Here is a 20,152-nt window from a genome sequence, read left to right as displayed (position 1 = left end):
GAATCTAAAAAAGCGCGTTAAAGAGAGCGATTGAATGAGAAGGTTCTGAGCGCAGCTTTCAACAACAAATAGTGTCGTCAGTTACTGAGAAGATGTTTACATTGACGAGATTAACCCTTTAACACCTAATATCAAAGAAAAAATTCTCTCATCTTGTGCCATACTTTTCTTATAAAAGGATTTGGGAGACGTTATTGAAATTTCAAGAAATTCACCTTGAGATCATATCCTTAATTCTCATGACCTCAGGAGTAGAATAAGTATTGATATTACAAGGGGAAATTTGATGCTGATCACTGTTAGGGCCAAATGGGTTAAACAGCAGTGGACACATGTACACGTTGAGTATCGACCTTTCAAAACGACTTTTATCTTACCCTGGTTCTTCTCGCCTGCTTGTAAGGGTAAAATCTGACTCCATTGTTGCTATAGGATACCGTGTATGACGTCACCCATTGGTTAGCATCATACCGCGCCTGTGTAGCAATTCGCTTCACAACAGAAACAGTTCCCAGGTCAATTTGCAGCCACTGCCTCGTGTTCCGGTACTTAGCAACCCAGCCTCCTCTGGTTTGGCCTCGATTCTGTGCTTGAAGCCTGGCGCTCCAGGGACCGTAGTAGTGGTTGATCATGGAGGAGGCTGTGAACATGGCTCGTGTGACGCGGCCATCTTGGATTCCCATGGGGACGTCGCATCGATCTAATGGCAATCAACGATACATGGATAAATAATGCGAACGCCGGTGCGACTTATACATCTAATAATCAAAGTGAATGAAACCTCAGAAGCAATTGTGGGAAGACATTTCCCTGACATGCCCTGATACTGACACAAACGACATGTTGGAACACAAATAATTTAAAATCGAGAAGAAACGAAACGCCATATATTTACACTGCCAGGATCGGAGTATTCCGTCCTAGAGTCAAGCGTCCCAGAGAACTGTAATTGTTAAAAACTGGATCACTGGATAACAAAATTCTAGGGTTTCGATTGGCTTAGCGGCCATGGAATATCAGTTATTTTACCATGTCCGAGAAATAGAGACCATTAATCGGTCTTCTACATGGCCTTTCTTGAAAAATGGAATCAGCACAATCTAGCAACATTTCTTGGTTGTTTTATAATAAAACTGATTGGTTTACTCACACTTGTTGGGTGTGGACAGATTTATAGCGAGCTATCAATCATCTCATATCCAAAGCACTCTCCTGGAATAATTGTTAAATTTGGTTGTAGGTCTTCATTAATGGTGTCACATCCGAATGAAATTAGAGGTCCTAGAGAACTGCCTGCTATCTGTAATATAACGCTGAACTCACATAAGTTAGTGACTTCCGCATTATGTTACAGATAGCACTAAGCTGAAGAACTCCTAATTTCGTTGGACCGGCATATACACGTAGTTCTATTGTTTCAGGGCTGGAGTCCATTGTTATTGAATTGTTCATTCTGCTATTGTTTTTCAACCAATCCTGTGAGCCATTCTAAGACTGCGTGGTACCCCTCATATTAACTTAACAAAGTACTAAATATAAGTAGCAAGGGTTTATAAGGGCGAGATATCAACTGTCACTTCAGCCTATTCCAAGGACCAACAATTCGATGTCTTACCAGTAACAACATATGAAAAGCATATTGCTGTTACATAAATCGCTTACCAACAGGACATCCATAAAATTCTGCCCTCAAACACAAGTAACCGTGCCAGCCTCTCGGATTAATACGTATAAAGCGGCCTCTGATGGCGGGATTGATGGCGTTGATTTTAATGCTGTTTTGATCGCGGTTGGCTTGGAAGAGCTGGTTCATAACAACAAAAACATTAGAAAGAGCAAAATTACACTAAAATATATTGTCAGTATTCACAGTAATGACAAAACACTTAAGAAAACTAACCAAAAGTAACTAAAAGTCGGGTGAAAAGTCTATCGCCAGATGACGGTGGTAATACCGTTATTGACCCGGGCGCATTTGTTCAACGGGTCAACACTGAATTTAGTTTTACAGTTGATAACTGTGTACAAGTCAAGTCATTTTTGTCCGACTAGTTGAGCTTGATGTTTTTGTAACTGTAATCAGCTTTACCTTATTCAATTAAACGAATATTTAACAAGGAAACCTTTTCACAAATCGTTCATTAACTTGTGGAGACTTTTAGCGTACACTGACCATCGCAAAACTGGTCTCCAGTAATGTGTGTAACTTGCCATTAAGATTACTTAGTTTACTAATACTAAAGTGGTAAAGATTTTTAAGTAATAGATCAAACACGAGGAAGAGTGTTTCCTCCGATTTCCAAACACCGAGAAGTAGGTTGGAAAAACGAGGCGCAGCCGAATTTTTTTTAACCAACTTCGAGGTGTTTGGAAATAGGAGGAAACAATCTTTCGAGTGTTTGATATAGCTTCTCAAACTATTGATAATTCTTGGAGAAATTCGAAGCAAAAGTTCACAAAATTTTATGATACTTAAGATCACTTTTCCAAACCTCCTTCACGATAGTGATTTCCTTTGTTTTCTCTTCGTGAATTATTAATGTATTTGAGAAATGCTAATAAAGCTTCCGTCCGTACTCAATTAGAAACGTAGACGCCTCGGTTAAGCTTTCCCTTGATTTTACTTGTATGTTATACTTTTGTATTGTTAATTGTTACATTTTAAAGCCTTTGTAACATCACTTTTTACACTTAGATAAACTTAACTGTGAATTGTAAACTTCAGTTTTTTATTTCTTATCACAAATCTCAAGTGCCAAATGTGATCTTATCTTTTTTTATTATGAAGACGTTAAGTAGGTCCTCTCTTTTTACCTTGTTAGAACTTCTAAACCGGTACATGGCCCAGTGAACATTGTCCGCGCTAAAAGACACATAATATGCTGTAACCCAATGATTCGCATCCTGTCTTCCTTGAGTGGCTATTTTTGTTATCTTCATCAAACGTCCAAAGTCCACTTTTAACCACTGATTGTGATTCCTGTGTTTTGCGCACCAGGCCCCAGTGTACCTTCCGGACTTGACTCTCCCCAGTCTTCCAAGCCAAGGGGCGAAGTAGCGGTTAATAGACGATGATGCCGTGATTTTGTTGTTGCGGATGCGGCCGTTGCGCATGCCCAAGGCCCGGTTACACAACGATGCTAAGAAAAGGAGAAGTTAATAAAAATATTAATAATAAATAAAAGTAGATGGGAGATCCAGTGGCTTCCACAGAGTGGCTCTTTCATCCGCTGTTTCTCGGTCGAATTGGGATTTAGGAATGTTGGTTTTTGTGGAGGGAAGAAAACTGGAGTACCCAGAGAAAAACCCCCGAACCAAGAACAAACTTAACCCACATATGGCGCCAACACCGGGAATCAAACCTGGACCACATTGGTGGGAGGCGAGTGCTCCCTGCTCCCTAATGAAATTATAACTTTTACAAGTAAACCTGTACATTTACTTGATACGTTGATGGCCATCTGCTGGTCAAATGGTGAATATAACACAACAACGATTACCTTCGTTTTCTCTTGTTTTCTTTAAAAACCATGTTCGAATTTCACTTCAGTTATAACAAACGAATTGTAAAAGTTCACACAAGCCAATTTCATATCATGACGTGCAAAAGGACGGTAGAGAAAAGAAACGAACGCAATGGACAGAGGAAGCAACTGCGCAAGTCAGAACAGCGACATTATGCACAGTTGTCGACAACAAGGCATGGGTAACAAAGATTATGGCAATATTACTGGAAAAAACTATATGTTTGGCAAGAAAAATGTATCCACCCAAATTTTTAGGAGAACGAAAACGTACTCATGCATTCTGTGATATACCTGACGCAGTTGCTATGAAAAAGAAATGGCTTATATGGCGCATGCGCCGGAAGTATACCTGCACAGCCGTAAAGCTCTGCTCTCATGGAAATCCAGCCGTACCAGGTCCTTGGATAAATACGCACGTAGATGGCCGTGAACGGTCTGAGGAACTGGTGATAAACTACTGAGTGGCGGTCTGTGTTGGCATTGAAAATCTACAAAGGATGAAAAACGGAAGTGGTGATTAGGAAGGGGAGAGGAGTCTGACATATCATTCTTCAGTCTGATAAATTACTGAAATGTGGTTGGTTACGAACAGAACTATGGAGTACTAAGGTGTGACGTCACAAATATTTCAAATTTTGAAATTACGTTTGGAAAGAGTACGAAAAAAGTGCCTACTTACCAAAAATCAGCATCTTATTGCAATTGGCCATTTCCGAGTTGCTGTGAACCTCATTATGAAAGTGAGGCTAACTGCAAAGTTTATCATGTGAAAATTAGTTTGGTTTGCACATGAACAAAAACTGATTTCCATAATAAAAACTTTACACTTAGCCTCGCTTTCAGAATGAGGTTCAAAGCAACTTGGAAATGACCAATTAGGGGGTGGGATATTGGCACTATTATGTTGCGATGACCCCATACAAATAATACGAATATTGTAAACTTGGCAGTGAAACCACTCGCCTGCAACTCGTGGTTCCACTTGAGTTTGAACATTTTATGACGTCATTTTATGGTCTATAAGTGTACAGACCATAGAAAACTACCGTCGATTTGTTAGTTAGAAATACGCACCCTTACACGTCGATTTTCCTTATAAGGACTGAAGGTCATTCCATCCACGCTGTACCTGACGGTATAGCTCCTCACCCATTGGTTGGCATTCTGACGTCCCTGTGTAGCCACGCCTTTTACACGCATCAACTCAACAAAGTTCACTTGGAACCACTCTCCTGCACGATTACTGCGCACGCACCAAGAGTAGATACTGTTCAGCCGGCCCCGCCAAGGAGACAAGTTATAATTGTAGTATGTTGAGGCAGTTAGATGACCGTTTGGCACTCTCTTGTCTTCCAAACCCAGCGGCATGACGCAACGATCTGAGAAAGGAAATGCAATGCTTATAAAGGGAATAAAGAGTGTTTTAATGGCGGCCATGTTGAAAAGGCCAAACAATAAAAGATATTTGAAAAACATTACATCTATCTCCCAAAGGAAAATCATTCTATTGTTTCTCTTCTCCAGTATGGCCGCCGTGAACACTCTATTTGCAAGGAAGATCAGACCATTCACGTACAACGTGAGCTTTAATGGAGAATTGTGCACACTGCACCAGCTAGACGTGTTTCACTCTAATGCTCTAAAGCGCTTTCATGGACTCTCCAACTCATCTGGCCTTCAGCACAACCATATAATCAAACTCTCATGGAGATGTGTGCACACCATCGCCAAAACGTTTTCTGAACACATCCTAAGCGCTTTCATCGACTCTCCAACTCATCTTACCTTCAGCACAACCGTAGAACTCAACTCTCATGGAAATGTGTGAGTACCATCCCCATGGATGAACCCGGATGATGTAAGCTTTGATCCTGGGGTACAGACCATGTTGGACAACACTGTTCTGGTCTCTGTTTCCTGTGAAATACTAAAGACGTATTCAAGCAATAAGAATTTTATACTAATTGAAAATTAAATGTCAATTGTTAAGTGCCCCTGGGACGAAAATTTCATTTTCCATCTTTTTGCATTTTCGAGTAGAATACGACCTTCTTACTCATGTTACCAAATTTCAATCCTTTACGGCGATTGGAAATACTTTTTCTTTAGCTTTTTATTCGAGATTTCACGGCCGCCATTACTTGGCCTTGTTCCGGAAGTTAAGGCTCAAATTACAGGAAGTGACGTCATTGGCTCAACACGAAAAATTCCACATGGCTAATTTTCATATGGATTCTACTTCATAAACTGTATTCTGCTGTTATTTAGTTCGCAACAGCAGAATACAGTTTATGAAGTAGAATCCATATGAAAATTAGCCATGTGGAATTTTTCGCGTTGAGCCAATGACGTCACTTCCTGTAATTTGAGCCTTAACTTCCGGAACAAGGCCAAGTAATGGCGGCCGTGAAATCTCGAATAAAAAGCTAAAAAAAAGTACTTCCAATCGCCGCAAAGGATTGAAATTTGGTAACATGAGTAAGAAGGTCATATTCTACTCGAAAATGCAAAAAGATGGAAAATGAAATTTTCGTCTCGGGGGCACTTTAAGCCTTTGAAGAGTTGAAAAACAAAGGAGCCGTGCCAGGGTTTCAAAAACATATCCCACATTATTCGATTCCCTCAATCTAACCCATCTCAATATTCAATATTCCCAAATCCTAATCATTCTTGTTCCATTATGAACTATTGCTATATCTTTCTTGACAGGTCGTTAAATATCTCTTACTAACCGAGTCCGAGGTCCATATTGTAGCTTACAGTACGAACCGAGAAAACCAGGTTAGTAACATAGAAGCAACTTATGCAAGGAAAGGAACAACTTTCAAATTTTGGCGGGCCGTACAGTGAAATACGGCGCGCAAAATTGACCAATCACACCGAGCGTACTAACTGAGAGATATAATAATAGTATTTGATGCTGCGACAACTAGCGTTTTTTTATCTCATTGAGAATAAGTAGATATAGATATTGGTGGCACGAATGCCTCGTTAGCGCAGTAGGCAGCGCGTCAGTCTCATAATCCAACATAGAAATCTGAAGGTCGTGAGTTCGATCCTCACACGGGGCAGATCTTTTCCTAAAGTGTTTCCCTTTGTCAACGTATAAAACTCAGTATTTCAGTCTGCACCTTTTCTAAGCTCTTTTTTCAGTGGACCCAGATAACCTGCAGCGTTCATGTTTTTTTGTGTTCAGGCGTACTGTTTTGTTCGTTTTTTTGTACTCTCGATCAATAATGTCAGACGTTGCAAACGGTGCCGTTCGCCCCACAAATCTGGAACTAATTTAATAAAACATTCACACAATTTGGGCCCTTGGTATTTCAAGCTCATTCAGAAAACGAATCCAATGAACATTATCAGCAGTCTTTAACGATGATATCTGAACTTGGTTTTTTGAACGTCTCCTTACATTTCCTTTTAAGTGCGCATGTCAAACCAACGTCCCAGTTTGTCAATCAATCAATGTTATTAAAAAAAAATAACATCAGTATTGGCTTGTTTGTCCGCAAATAACTATAGCCAGTCGAGGCGGAGCAAGATGAACACAAGAAAATGACAAGTACAAACTACTAAAAATACTACTTTATACTACAAACTACTTGTAAATTACAAATGTAAAAAAAAAATTTATTGAATTGACTTCTGGCGACTTTTCGACTTGGACCATAAACGCACAAAAAACGAAAAACAAATATTTTATGAACATTACCGTTCTTTAATACAAACAAATAATTCGCAATCATTAAAAAGTTTTAATTGAGAACTTTTGCTACGAATACATTTTCTTCCCATTCATATTTCGCGAGAGGTCACATAAAAAGACCTGGAGATCTCAATCAAATTTTTCGCAAAATTGTTCAAATAAAACATTAAAAGTGTCTTTATTAGTTTATTTCGTATGCATTTCTTTCGTGAATTAATAATGGTTTTATAAATTGCATAGAGGTTTATAACACCTTCATCTCTTCTCTATTTTAATGAATTATTGATGCATTTGTTTGACCACTTTCTATTAAATTAGTTTTTACACTGCGGTGATCAATAAACATTCTTTGTCAACTGAATCTAATTTCCGATGTTGAAAGTCGACCGTGAAAAGGATTCAGGACTGATATTGATAGGTTGCGGTCGTAGCAGATAATTGTGTTTGGCAACTCCTGCGAAGATTATTGGAAACCCAGACTGAGAACTTTAAAATGACTAACTAGAAGTAATCAAAGATTATAGAGTGCGTTCGACACCTTAAATTGAACAAATTTGGCAAAATCGTGCACCCTTTCATGTTCGTTTCAATTTGAATATTTCTTGTTATTTTTGTTTTTTGGTTTTTTTTTTCTATATATTACCCAAAACTAGCATCTTATAGCAGAATATTTGAATTTTTCTATTCAAATTTATAACTGCGTGATCGGAAAAACGTTTCGTCCAATTTCTGTGGAATTGTTGAACAAATGGAGAGAAATGTAACAAAACAGTAGGAATTACTTTCCTTTGTCCCACTGCAGCCCCAAGTTGCGCGATTGTACGGCCTGCTGCGTGACACTTTTTTACGTACCTCTTTCGTCCTTTTATATCTGTACGAAATGTGTAACTACCGAGGTGAAATATTTGCAATAAACGAAGCTGAGTTTAAAATTTCAGCGGCTACGTTGTTGAACTTAAAAATAATAGAAAGTATTTTCGGTCCGCCTGTTGCGTGACACCGTCGAACTTTAAAATATTAAATGCACAACATTTTCGGTAAAACGCTTTCAAGCTTTGAGAAAAACGAAACTTACAGGCCAGCATACTATTTTGGTCTTCTACTCAAAAGGTATTTTACCAAAATACCGTGAAACATACGCGACTATAAAGCCGTAAAAGTGTCGAACTGAAGCGAGCTAATTTGCATACAGTTTTGAAAGACATCTCAGGGCCAAGGTTGTTAAAAGAGCGGATAACTCTATCCAGTGGATAAATCGCTATACAGCGGACTAAATGTACTCCAACCAATAGATTTTATCAGCTGGATAGCGAATTATCCGCTGGATAAAATAATCCGCTCGACTCTTTGAACAACCGGAGCCTGGTGTCAGTTTCTGTTGCGTGGATATTTCAGATATTTTTGTATTTCGATTTTATACTAACGTACTAGAAATACGTGACTCGCAAAACCTCGCGAAGCTAGGGCTGGGTGGAACGCCCTCTTTACTCGTATTGTAGGATCAAATGAGGAGATTAAGGTTTCTGAACATAGCAACTATTTTGATGAGCATGGTCTTTTCGTAGTTCTACAGGCTAGTTTGCGGTTGAAATTTATTTTTGACACGACGAAATATATAAAAGGCGTGCAGCGCTGTCGTGTTCGATGAATTTAAATCCCACGGAAAATTATTTTACCGCGGCCACAAAACGTGGGGAAAAGATTCTGCAGAGATATTTCCATGGAGTGAATATTGATAAACATTGCAGTTGAAATGTGATCCGCCAGTGAACGCAAAACTTTCCCGATGTATGCACATTTTGCTCCAACAAACTGCGTGTTTGTCTTCCAACCTGTTACTGCCTAGCAACCTTCCTTTTGTCTGACGTCATTCATACTTTGTTTTTCACTGTTGCCAGGCAACAATTCGTCCCAATATCCATTGACCAATCCATCGACGACAAGTCCCATAAAATCTCGACTCAAATCCGTATTAGGAAGCGTTCTTCCTACGTCGAACGCAATAACTTCAACAGCCATTGGAGACATCGTCATTTGATAGCCATCTGCTTTCGACAATTCAGGTTCTTCAAAGCTTTGGGCCAGCTCTGCCTGTGTTTTGGACTGCGTCGAACTGAACTAATCGTTCGGTTAAGAACTGAGGATTAAGAGACATCATGTCATTTTCTAACACAACGCTACTTGGAACACACAACGAAACTAAGGCAAGCTTCCAAAATTCTCCATGTTCCTTCAATGTTTCGGCCGCTGAGAAAATAACCAAGTTATCAGTGTACTCTTTAATTTTGCTCACAAGTCTTCTTGGAAACGTTTTCATTATTACCATGGTCTATAAACGCAAAGAGTTACGCAAGACAGTGAACTTTTTCATCGTGAATATGGCTGTTTCAGATGTACTTTTTTCAGTAAGTGTTATTCCAGTTGAAATAACAGGGATTGCGACGGGTTCGTGGCATTGGCGCGTTGGTGGAATCATAGGTTTGGTTCTGTGCAAGTTTCATTCCTTGACAAAACAAGTTTCCTTTCTGATTTCAGTTCAGAGCCTGGTGTGGATAGCAGTCGATAGATTTGTGGCTATACTGTTCCCAATGAAGATCGGTCTTATTGCCACTGCTAGTCGCGTAACAGCCATCACTTCGTCTTGGATCATAGCAGTGTTGTTTAACTCTCCTTTGGTTGCTACATTGGCGCTATCTCGCTATGACAATAAACTGTTCTGTACACCTGTAAACACAATGTCGGTGTTTCCTAACGAAAAAGCAGTTATTGCGTATTTTCTGCTACAACTGGCTTTTAATATCATCGCCCCTTTAATTCTAACGAGCTTACTGTACACCGCAATAGCGATTGCCTTAAAACGGCGCAGAAAAGCTTTAATTCAAGTCACACCAAACATGCAACGACGCTCTTTGAGGAAACAAAAACGTGCTGTGCAAATGTGCTTCGTTATTATGATAACGTTCTACATTTGTGTTGTTCCCCAAGCTCTTTTGTATTACGTAAACAACTGGACAACATCTTGTGCCTTCATTCATTCGTTTTCAATAATTGCGGACGTCCTATTCTATTTTTCAGCTGCTGTAAATCCAATCATTTGCCTGTCATTCGTTGAAAGCTATCGCCGCGGATTAAAAAACATACTGACTTCTTGCGGGGGAATACGAAATAAAACGGTCACTCTTCATGGAATATAATGATTTTAAAAGGATATTTGTCCCTCTTCAATGCATATTATCAAGAAAAAAGACCCGCCTCAAAGATGTCGACTGGACTGAAAACTCCCTAACTGCAAACTTTCAGAAACAAAGGAAGATTTGTCGAGGAAGAGGTTGTAACTGCGGACGTCTTACGCCCGCGCTGCCTACTGCTTCCTCTATAAGGAAAATTTTATAGAGATATCAAAAATCTGGTCGTGATTAAAGTAGAGACTAAGTTTCGCAAACTGACTGAGTTTCGCAAACTTTGAAAAAATGGAAGTCTTGCCTGTCTTGCACATAGTTAAAGTTTGCTTATAAGGAACGTAATTAAGGATCAGCCAGGGAGAAAAAGCACCTCAGTGGTCGTCTTAAAATAAAAGAGTAAAAAAATCGTGCCCCGTGTGAGGATCGAACTCACGACCTTCAGATTTCTGCCTTGGATTATGAGACTGACGCGCTGCCTACTGCGCTAACGAGGCACTGATAAGCTAACTTTTCAAAAGACATTTTAAAAATGTGAGGCAAATTAACGAAAACTATTCTTACTGAAAAGAGGAAAGTGAAGAGCGAAACCCTCTTGAAAAGAATTTCAATGACTTCTCCAAACTTCAAAAGGACAATGAGTATAATTTAATGATACGTCAGTGGTAGAAAGTTCCCTTGTAATGCATATATTATATCATGCTTCAATGTAAAATTGACGACGACATCCAAAAATGACTTTTAGTAATAACAGTAATCATTATTATTATAAATATGAATTAACTTCCACATGATTTCAATTTCCTGGAAGTAATATTTACATTTAGTCGAGTGACATACTGAGAAATTCAATCGTTTTATCTATTGATACGCGAGGCTGAGGTAGGGAAAAATGGAACTGAATTGTGCTTATGCTTGTGACTGCCATACAGTGGACGTTCTAAGTATACTATATGGTTATAATCCTGCAGCGCGGACAAAAAAAGCCACATGTTCAACTTCTTCATTCTCCTTGGGAAACGACATATATTTTGAAAATGATTTGAGCAAAAAAACTCCTAACCTCGTTCAGTTTTTTTGATTTTTTCAAGAACAAGCCCATTGTGCAAAGAAACATACTAAATTCCAAGGGTCAAATGAACAAATTCCTTTCGGTATGGAAAGCTCACCTCAGTTTATTATAAGAATAGATATGTAGGGAGTTTAACCAAATAGCAAGTATGTGCAAATTTTGTATGAGACTGTAATGTGTTCTTATTGTGCTGAGTAAAATTCATTAAAACTAGTAATAATCATGGATTAGTAAAGTGCATTCGATGTCATTGCATCCAGACCGAAGCGAGTCAACCCGCAGGACTTCACTTAGCCAGCCGGATTCAAAGCCCTCGCATGAAATCGAGGCAAATGGTCAGCCAGTCCAAGATGGCACCCAAACCTTGAAATCGCACAGCACCCAGAAAGAAGCGACACGAACAGTATACGTTCTCCTAACGTCGAATGCAAAAACTCTGATCGAGAAATTAATATAGAGCCCAAGCAATATTAGAATATCATTAAGTCGTTTCTTTTCATTGCTCATCCAGCAAAAATATATTACACATCAAGCTATCGAATAAGATAGATCTAGGCAGCCATTACCTTTCGATTGCTGTTTTCTTTGAATTCGGCAAAGTGTATCCCGTCTTGACTGTACGACAAATAATACTGAGTCACCCACTGGCGGAAATCTTGTCGTCCTTGAGTAGCGATCTTCACCACCCGTGTGGGGCGACCAAAGTCAGCCTGATACCACTGGAGACGGTTGTTATGCCGAGCGCACCAGGCTCCACTTCTCGCGCCAACCCGGCGAAGATGAAGTCTGCCGTTGCTAGGGCCGTGATTACGGTCCCAGCTGGAGGAGGTGCTCAGCTGTGCTGCACGAATGCGGCCATTTTGCATTCCAAGAGGTTTGTTGCATCTTGGTCCTTAAAAGTGTAAAAAATAAAATAAGGCCATGGCAATGTAAGCCTGGTTTTCAATAGGACATAAGCATAAGCATAAACATAAGCATAATCACAAACGTTTCTTAAGTAATAATAAATTGTTGTTGTTGTAAAAAAAAAGTAAGTGGGAGAAGAAGAAGAACGAACATGTTCGTTGACAGACAGACAAGCACCTTTATTAAGTTTTAAAGCTCAGGGTAGTTCCGTCAGGAGCTTAAAAGCGCCCTGCTATCTATAGGAGCCCTGAGCACTTAATACGTTCGTTCTTCTTGTTCTTATGTCGCAGATGTTCTCACTCACTTAAGGGGCGTTTGTGATTATGTTTATGCTTTATGCTTATGAGAAAGGGGGCGAAATTTGCACAAGCACAAGGCAGTCAACCGTTTCGTCCGCCATCTTGTTTAACATCAAGCGGAGCTGGTATTGAGAATTCCGTCAAGAAATTGTTTTCTGCGCATGCATCTTTCCTTATGCTTATGTAGCTAGTGTTTTCACTGCTTGTCTTTACGCTTATGCTTATGCCCAAGTGAAAACCAGCCTATATTTTTTTCTTCCCAAAATCAAACTTAAAAGAAAAAATTTCCAAATAACGTTTTGTAAAACACCTAACAAACAACACAGTTAGCAACTTTCTGCTGAATAGCTTTCGGTTAAATGATCATACTTTAGTATTTTTTCCACACACGTAACAGTTGAAACCTACTTATGTAGCATAATCATAGCAAAGCACTGCTCAGTCGCTTCCACGTGAATGGTCACACTTTAGGATTTCATCTACACTTAAAAACAGATAGAAACACTTTGTACAGCAGAATAAACAGCACCACAGGAAAGTACTGCTCAGTAGCTTTCATTTGAATGGTCACACTTAAGGATTTCACCCACAGACTCAAAAGTTAGAATCACCTTGTACAGTATAATAAACAGCACCACAGGAAAGTACTGCTCAGTAGCTTTCACTTGAAGCAATGTAAGCCTGGTTTTCAATAGGACATAAGCATAAGCATAAACATAAGCATAATCACAAACGTTTCTTAAGTAATAATAAATTGTTGTTGTTGTAAAAAAAAAGTAAGTGGGAGAAGAAGAAGAACGAACATGTTCGTTGACAGACAGACAAGCACCTTTATTAAGTTTTAAAGCTCAGGGTAGTTCCGTCAGGAGCTTAAAAGCGCCCTGCTATCTATAGGAGCCCTGAGCACTTAATACGTTCGTTCTTCTTGTTCTTATGTCGCAGATGTTCTCACTCACTTAAGGGGCGTTTGTGATTATGTTTATGCTTTATGCTTATGAGAAAGGGGGCGAAATTTGCACAAGCACAAGGCAGTCAACCGTTTCGTCCGCCATCTTGTTTAACATCGAGCGGAGCTGGTATTGAGAATTCCGTCAAGAAATTGTTTTCTGCGCATGCATCTTTCCTTATGCTTATGTAGCTAGTGTTTTCACTGCTTGTCTTTACGCTTATGCTTATGCCCAAGTGAAAACCAGCCTATATTTTTTTCTTCCCAAAATCAAACTTAAAAGAAAAAATTTCCAAATAACGTTTTGTAAAACACCTAACAAACAACACAGTTAGCAACTTTCTGCTGAATAGCTTTCGGTTAAATGATCATACTTTAGTATTTTTTCCACACACGTAACAGTTGAAACCTACTTATGTAGCATAATCATAGCAAAGCACTGCTCAGTCGCTTCCACGTGAATGGTCACACTTTAGGATTTCATCTACACTTAAAAACAGATAGAAACACTTTGTACAGCAGAATAAACAGCACCACAGGAAAGTACTGCTCAGTAGCTTTCATTTGAATGGTCACACTTAAGGATTTCACCCACAGACTCAAAAGTTAGAATCACCTTGTACAGTATAATAAACAGCACCACAGGAAAGTACTGCTCAGTAGCTTTCACTTGAATGGTCACACTTTAGGATTTCATCCACAGACTTAAAAGTTAGAACCACCTTGTACAGTATAATAAACAGCACCACAGGAAAGTACTGCTCAGTAGCTTTCACTTGAATGGTCACACTTTAGGATTTCATCTACACTTAACAGTTAGAACCCGCCAAAGGAAATTACGACACGTTACCTTAAATTTGACTGGCCCGACTCACTGCGGGATTTTATTCACGGACACAAACAGACAAAAAAGTTTACGAAAAAGATTTTTGCTAGTTTACCTGTATGAATGAAAAGATTACAAAACTATTCCCGTTCGCCTTCACTTTATTTTAACCGCCAGGTAAACCAAACTTCCCTTGCTCTCTCCAAGCAAACTTCTACTGTGGAACCTCGATTTAACGTACCTCTATATAACAAATTCCTCGGAATAAGGAACGATATTCTTCAGCCCTACTTTCAAAAATGTATGGAACAGAAACTCAATATAACCAACCAATTTCCCTAGTCCCTTGGCTCTTCGTTAAGTTGAGGTTTTGCTGTATTTCTAAAGAAACTGACTTGTACCTACCGACAATACAACCGTAAAATTCCACCCGCATTGAGATCCAACTGTACCACGTGACCGGGTGTACCCTGAAATATCGGGCAGTTATATGTTTGGCCAGCTTGTGACGTGCGATGATGTATTGATCGTAATTACCCTGGAATATCTGAGGACAAAACATTCATATCGGTTAAACGTTTCTCCAACGATTTATGGTCCATAAGGAACTGAGAAGTTGAAAGAAGAAGACGAACACTACAATTCTGGGAAAAAACTTGTTATCTTCATGAAAGGGTATAAATGTTAAATACTTCGACACCGAGAAAGGATATCGGCGATTGTAAATAAGACCGATTTCGTTCAATTTTCGTCATCCGATGAAGAGAGGAAATGCTATTAAATGAAAAAAAAAATGCTATTGAAAAAAAGGAAAAAATATTAAGTTTAATCATCAGGCCCCAGTCGTTCAAAGGGTGGATAATTTTATCCACCGGATAGTTCGCTATCCGGCAGATAAAATTTGTGCAAGATTTTCCCCCATAGTCCTGTAATTTGTGAATAGAGTAGAACAATATGTCAAATTTAAGAATGGGATTGCGTGGAAAACTTGCCAAAAGCATTGGTTGGAGTACATGTACGTTTGCTCTGCTGGATAGCGACTTATCCAGTGGATAAAGTTATCCGTTCTTTGAACAACTGGGGCCAGAATGCACAAACGGCTACGTAAACAAAAGAAGAGATGCCTTACATACAGTCAACTCCCTTTATTACGGACAGCCTCGGGACCGCGAGTTAGTGTCCTTAATACATTTATTTTTGCTGGGGATTTAGCTGCTGTCCGTATTATCGGAGTGTCCGTAATAGCGAGGTGTCCGCAAGGTGAGAGTTGACTGTACATGAGGGAGGATAAGAGGACAAAAACACAAGAATAAGATTTTTACCTTGGTTCGCCTGCCTTCCCTGTAAGGAATAACCTTGTACCCGTTTCTGCTGTACGATATATAGTAACTTGTCACCCACTGCGCGGAGTTCTGTCTTCCCTGAGTAGCAACACGTGTCACTCTGGTAAGCGCGCCAAAATCAATCTGCAGCCACTGGCGTCTGTCTTGCCTCTTTGCGCACCAGGCCCCGCCCTGCCGGCCATACCGTCGCCTGTTGAGCCTGGCGTTAAACGGTCGGCAATAATAGCTCTGAGAGGAGGAAGCGCGCATGAGAGGATCTGGAACACGACCGTCCTCGACACCCAGTGGCATGTCACAACGGTCTAAAATGAACGGATGTGATAACCATTTAAGTCCTAACAGTGATCAGCATCAGATATTCTCCTTGTAATATCAATGCTTATTTAACCGTTGAGGTCATGAGAATTAAGGATATTTTCACCCAAGATGAATTTTTCTCGATATTTTCATAACTTCTTCATAGTGCTTTTCTAAGAAAAATATGGGGACAAGATAGGAGAATTTGTTCTTTGGTATTAGGGGTTAAAGGGTAATCGATGGTGAAGTATATCTTGGAGCGGCTAATCAACGATTATATCCAGACTCCGCCAAATAAGGCATCTAGAAATATTTGTCCCTCCCCTCCCGTAAAAAGTCCATTGATAAACATCGTTCTGTACAATGCCCAGTTCATTCTATGCAACACGCCTGGTACTAGAATTAAATCGCCTGAGTCTGGCCATTTTCTGTCCTTCACGTCAATCAAACCAAGTATTTCAATTGAGGAAACCCAAGGCTTACAACAATTTTATCTATAAAAACAAACTTGTGAGTAAGATTCTTCTTGGACTTGTGTTATGTTAAATTACCTCCTTGAATTTATTTTAAAATAATTCATGAAGAGAAAACAAGGAAATCACTACTATAAACTTTATTCCAAAATGGCTTTCATTTTATTTTTCTTTTGTTTGCATTCAAATAAGTCCTTCTTGCCTCGTTCAAAGTAAAATATTATTTTGATTTTTGAGCTTAAGAATGAGGCAAGGGCTAATTTGAATCCGAATAAAAGAATATTGAAGTGGTAGCCATTTTGGAGTAGGGTCTATTCAAGGAGGTTTACAAATGTGATCTTAATCATCATAAACTTTGATGATTTTTTTGCTTTAAATTTGTCCAAGAATTATTAAGATGGTTAAAAATAACTCGTATGTGCCTCGTTACTTCAACCTACTTCTCGGTGTTGAGAAATCGGATGAAACACTTTCCTCGTGTTTGATATACTACATGATGTACTGTAAGCGTTTTTCATGAAGAGAACTGGGCACTGGTAGCATAAGAGGACACTGAAGCTTTGACGTAATATATCAAACACAAGACACAGTGTTTCATCACATATCAAACACCGAGAAGAGAGTTGAAAATACGACGCGTAGCGAAGTATTTTTGACGAACTTCGAAGTTTTTGATATATTACATGAAACACTGTGACGAGTGTTTGATAGAACTTCTCAAACAAACTGATTTTGAAGGCGAAATTAAGGCTGCAAATACGAGGAGTTTTTCATCAGATATCCAAACACGTCACGGAGCATGATTTCCTTCGTCTTTGGCTTTTGAATTATTTCGTTGAGTTTGAGAATTGTCCATGCAAACGACTTCGGTTGAAAAATAATCAAGTTTTTCATATTCTCAGTGTAAGATTTCTTTTCCTTATAATTAATAACTTACTCCACTGTCCACCATACAGTTCCAGTCGCATAGAGATACGCGTTTTCCAACCGCGTGGGTTGATTCGAACATATCGGCCATAGATTGGTGGATCGATTGGGTGGGTTTGGACCGACGTACGATCACGGTTGCCTTGGAATGTCTGAAAAACAATTCATCCAGCTAGCGATTAGGAAACTGGTCATAACAAGTTAGTTCGAAGAGGACCCACTTTGTTTGGGGTGGTGGCAGGGGGGGAGTGGGGATTATCGAAGACACCACCTATCTCATGGACATTACCGACAAAATTTTAGTGGCTGTAACATTTGAGTTGGACAGAAATATGCACTCAGCTAGCAGGACTCAGTATTGCTAGATGAACAAGGAAAGTAAGGTTTGAATCTCATTGACACAAAAATGTATGGCATTTTTTAATTTCTTTTTCAAATTGAAGCTTAATTATCTTTAAAAATGCGTTGTTACGTTACACCTTATTTTCTTTTTCGATATTATAACCCTTGCTAAGATCTACTTAATTTCCCGCATAGTCATAAATCGCACAAAAATACCTTTAAGCCGCCGTTACACGTTGAAACTTTTAGCTGAAACTTGTGTGCATAGCGCTACGAAAGAAGCAGGCGTTGCATCGTGCAACATGGTCGGTTTCGTGAAACTTTTTCGAACTTCCTTTGTGAGACAAGTTTCACGAAAATTAGAACCGCTTTCTACTTCTGCAACGACTTGCAACGATCGCAGTGGTGAAAAAACAAGACTTTCACTGTGTAACACCACTTCGTGAAACTTGTTTCGCAGCGCCGTTGCACCCAAGTTTCAGCTAAAAGTTTCAACGTGTAACGGCGGCTTTAGTAGGCAATTTCACTAAGAAAACTGAGTTACTCAGACCATCCGGATATACGTAGAACACATGCGCAATAGAAAATGGAGGCAATGCCCTCTAAGTCAGACCTACGGGACTGACACACTACTGACACAGTTCAACACCGTACCTTTATGTAATTCCACCAATGCTTCACTTTAGCGAAGCTGACTCCATCCGAACTGTAATACACATAATACGCCGTTACCCACTGGTTAGCGTCTTGTCGGCCTTGAGTCGCAATACCCGTCACCTTCATTGACCTTCCCATATCAACTTGCAGCCATTGGTTGTAGTTGTTATGGCGGGCGGTCCAGGCCCCCATCAGCCGCCCCCGGCGCGGACGATGAAGTCTTGCCAACCAGGAAGCGTGTTTGCTAGCCCACTGAGACGAGGCTGTAATGGCGGCGTTCTTGATGCGATTGTTCTGTAGGCCAATGGGCTTGTCGTAAAATCGTCCTACAATAAATAAAAATATATCATAATTTCAGATTTAGCTGTATAGCGCAACAGTCCGTATGACTTGAACTTGAGAGGATATAAAAAGGCCGTTGTTCCATGATTTTCCACCTATTTTATGAAAAACTCTATTCGTTATAGAGGCACTGTGTTATGGAATTTTGTCTCAGATTATTTTAAAGACTCCTGTAGTTTTAAGCAATTTTACAGAAAGGTGCAATCTGATCCCACACGTAGGGAATTCAGATTTACTAGTGCATAAAAATTACATAAGTACATTTTGCATTGTCATACTTTTACCTTTAAGTCTGATTATCCATTTGATGTATTTTGTGCATTTCTCTTGTAGGTTAATTAGGTAATAGTTAGTTTCATACGATCCCATATATTCTTATAATTAAATCAATAATAAAAAATAAGCGGAAAAAATTCGACGTTTCGAAGTGATAATGACTTCATTTTCAAGGTAATAAGAATGATAGTTGTGAAGTAATTTAGGGTGGAAAAGTGTCAAATGATTAATTGTTTTTCGAAATAGTTAAATCACTTTTCAATATCGACCAATTTGAAACTGAACAATGATTCTACATCTATTAAAGTTATACACAAAAACCCTTTTCTTATATCATTATAACAAAACAGAATGTATTATTTTGTATTATTAGGGAACACAACCAGTTTAACACGCTCTTTCATTTTCATCCTGAAATGCTCTGCCGAAGAACGTATCAAACTTTGCCTATTGTTATGGTTGGCGTTTTAGAAGACAATAGGGCTTTTGTTTCTCGTTTAAAGGGACTCTTCAATTGTGTGCCGTTCGCCCTTAAATCGGAGACAATCGACAAATTGTCGGTAATGACATTTTATCACCTAATGGGGATCTAGTGGCGGAAAATGTAAAGTGGGACACCAAACGACATGGGGTGGGTGAATAGCTGCATTGTCTCATGGTCGCGCAGTGAATTGATTGTATTAAATATACAAAAGCTCTTTATCCAGGAGTAGTGAGAGGCCCATATTTCGTTCACAGAACTATACTTCACTTATTTTCACAAGCCAGAAAAGAAGCAACCAACACTAACAGGGGAACTAAATTTGCCTCACAAACTAAACCCTGAATGCCATAGAACAACAACCATATCAATGCAAGACTTACCTCGAAGACGACATCCATAAAGTTCAATGCGCATAGCAATGTAACTATACCACGATTTTGGGAGAATACGGATGAACTGCGCCCTTATCGCTGGCATGATCTTGTGACCAACTGTGTGATAAATGTCGTAATTGCCTCGGAAAAGCTAAAATAAGGAATATAACAAATAA

General features: G+C 39.3%; 1 protein-coding gene and 2 non-coding genes across 4 annotated transcripts in view; 1 reads left to right on the top strand and 2 right to left on the bottom strand.

Moving 5' to 3' along the window:
- LOC146475456 (uncharacterized) overlaps positions 1 to 20,152 on the bottom strand; it is a 186,597-nt gene that overhangs the window by 124,657 nt on the left and 41,788 nt on the right. For both annotated transcript variants that reach the window (XM_085115884.1, XM_085115885.1), the window contains 12 exons: positions 19,983 to 20,127; positions 18,498 to 18,826; positions 17,512 to 17,653; positions 15,784 to 16,106; positions 14,867 to 15,008; positions 12,051 to 12,376; positions 5,313 to 5,454; positions 4,602 to 4,906; positions 3,877 to 4,015; positions 2,815 to 3,140; positions 1,663 to 1,804; positions 378 to 700 (listed from right to left, as the gene is read on the bottom strand). In XM_085115884.1, the coding sequence (XP_084972010.1) occupies positions 378 to 700; positions 1,663 to 1,804; positions 2,815 to 3,140; positions 3,877 to 4,015; positions 4,602 to 4,906; positions 5,313 to 5,454; positions 12,051 to 12,376; positions 14,867 to 15,008; positions 15,784 to 16,106; positions 17,512 to 17,653; positions 18,498 to 18,826; positions 19,983 to 20,127 (2,784 nt within the window). The remainder of the gene's footprint in view (positions 1 to 377; positions 701 to 1,662; positions 1,805 to 2,814; positions 3,141 to 3,876; positions 4,016 to 4,601; positions 4,907 to 5,312; positions 5,455 to 12,050; positions 12,377 to 14,866; positions 15,009 to 15,783; positions 16,107 to 17,511; positions 17,654 to 18,497; positions 18,827 to 19,982; positions 20,128 to 20,152) is intronic.
- On the top strand, positions 6,513 to 6,598 carry Trnam-cau (transfer RNA methionine (anticodon CAU)). The gene is given in 2 exon segments: positions 6,513 to 6,549; positions 6,563 to 6,598. It is a non-coding gene; the product is annotated as a tRNA-Met (tRNA).
- Trnam-cau (transfer RNA methionine (anticodon CAU)) lies at positions 10,824 to 10,909 on the bottom strand. Its single transcript is given in 2 exon segments — positions 10,824 to 10,859; positions 10,873 to 10,909. It is a non-coding gene; the product is annotated as a tRNA-Met (tRNA).

The sequence above is a fragment of the Pavona decussata genome, unplaced genomic scaffold (assembly GCF_977016875.1).
Source record: "Pavona decussata unplaced genomic scaffold, jaPavDecu1.1 SCAFFOLD_84, whole genome shotgun sequence".
Taxonomy (NCBI): domain Eukaryota; kingdom Metazoa; phylum Cnidaria; class Anthozoa; order Scleractinia; family Agariciidae; genus Pavona; species Pavona decussata.
This window is presented reverse-complemented; position numbering and strand designations above follow the sequence as displayed.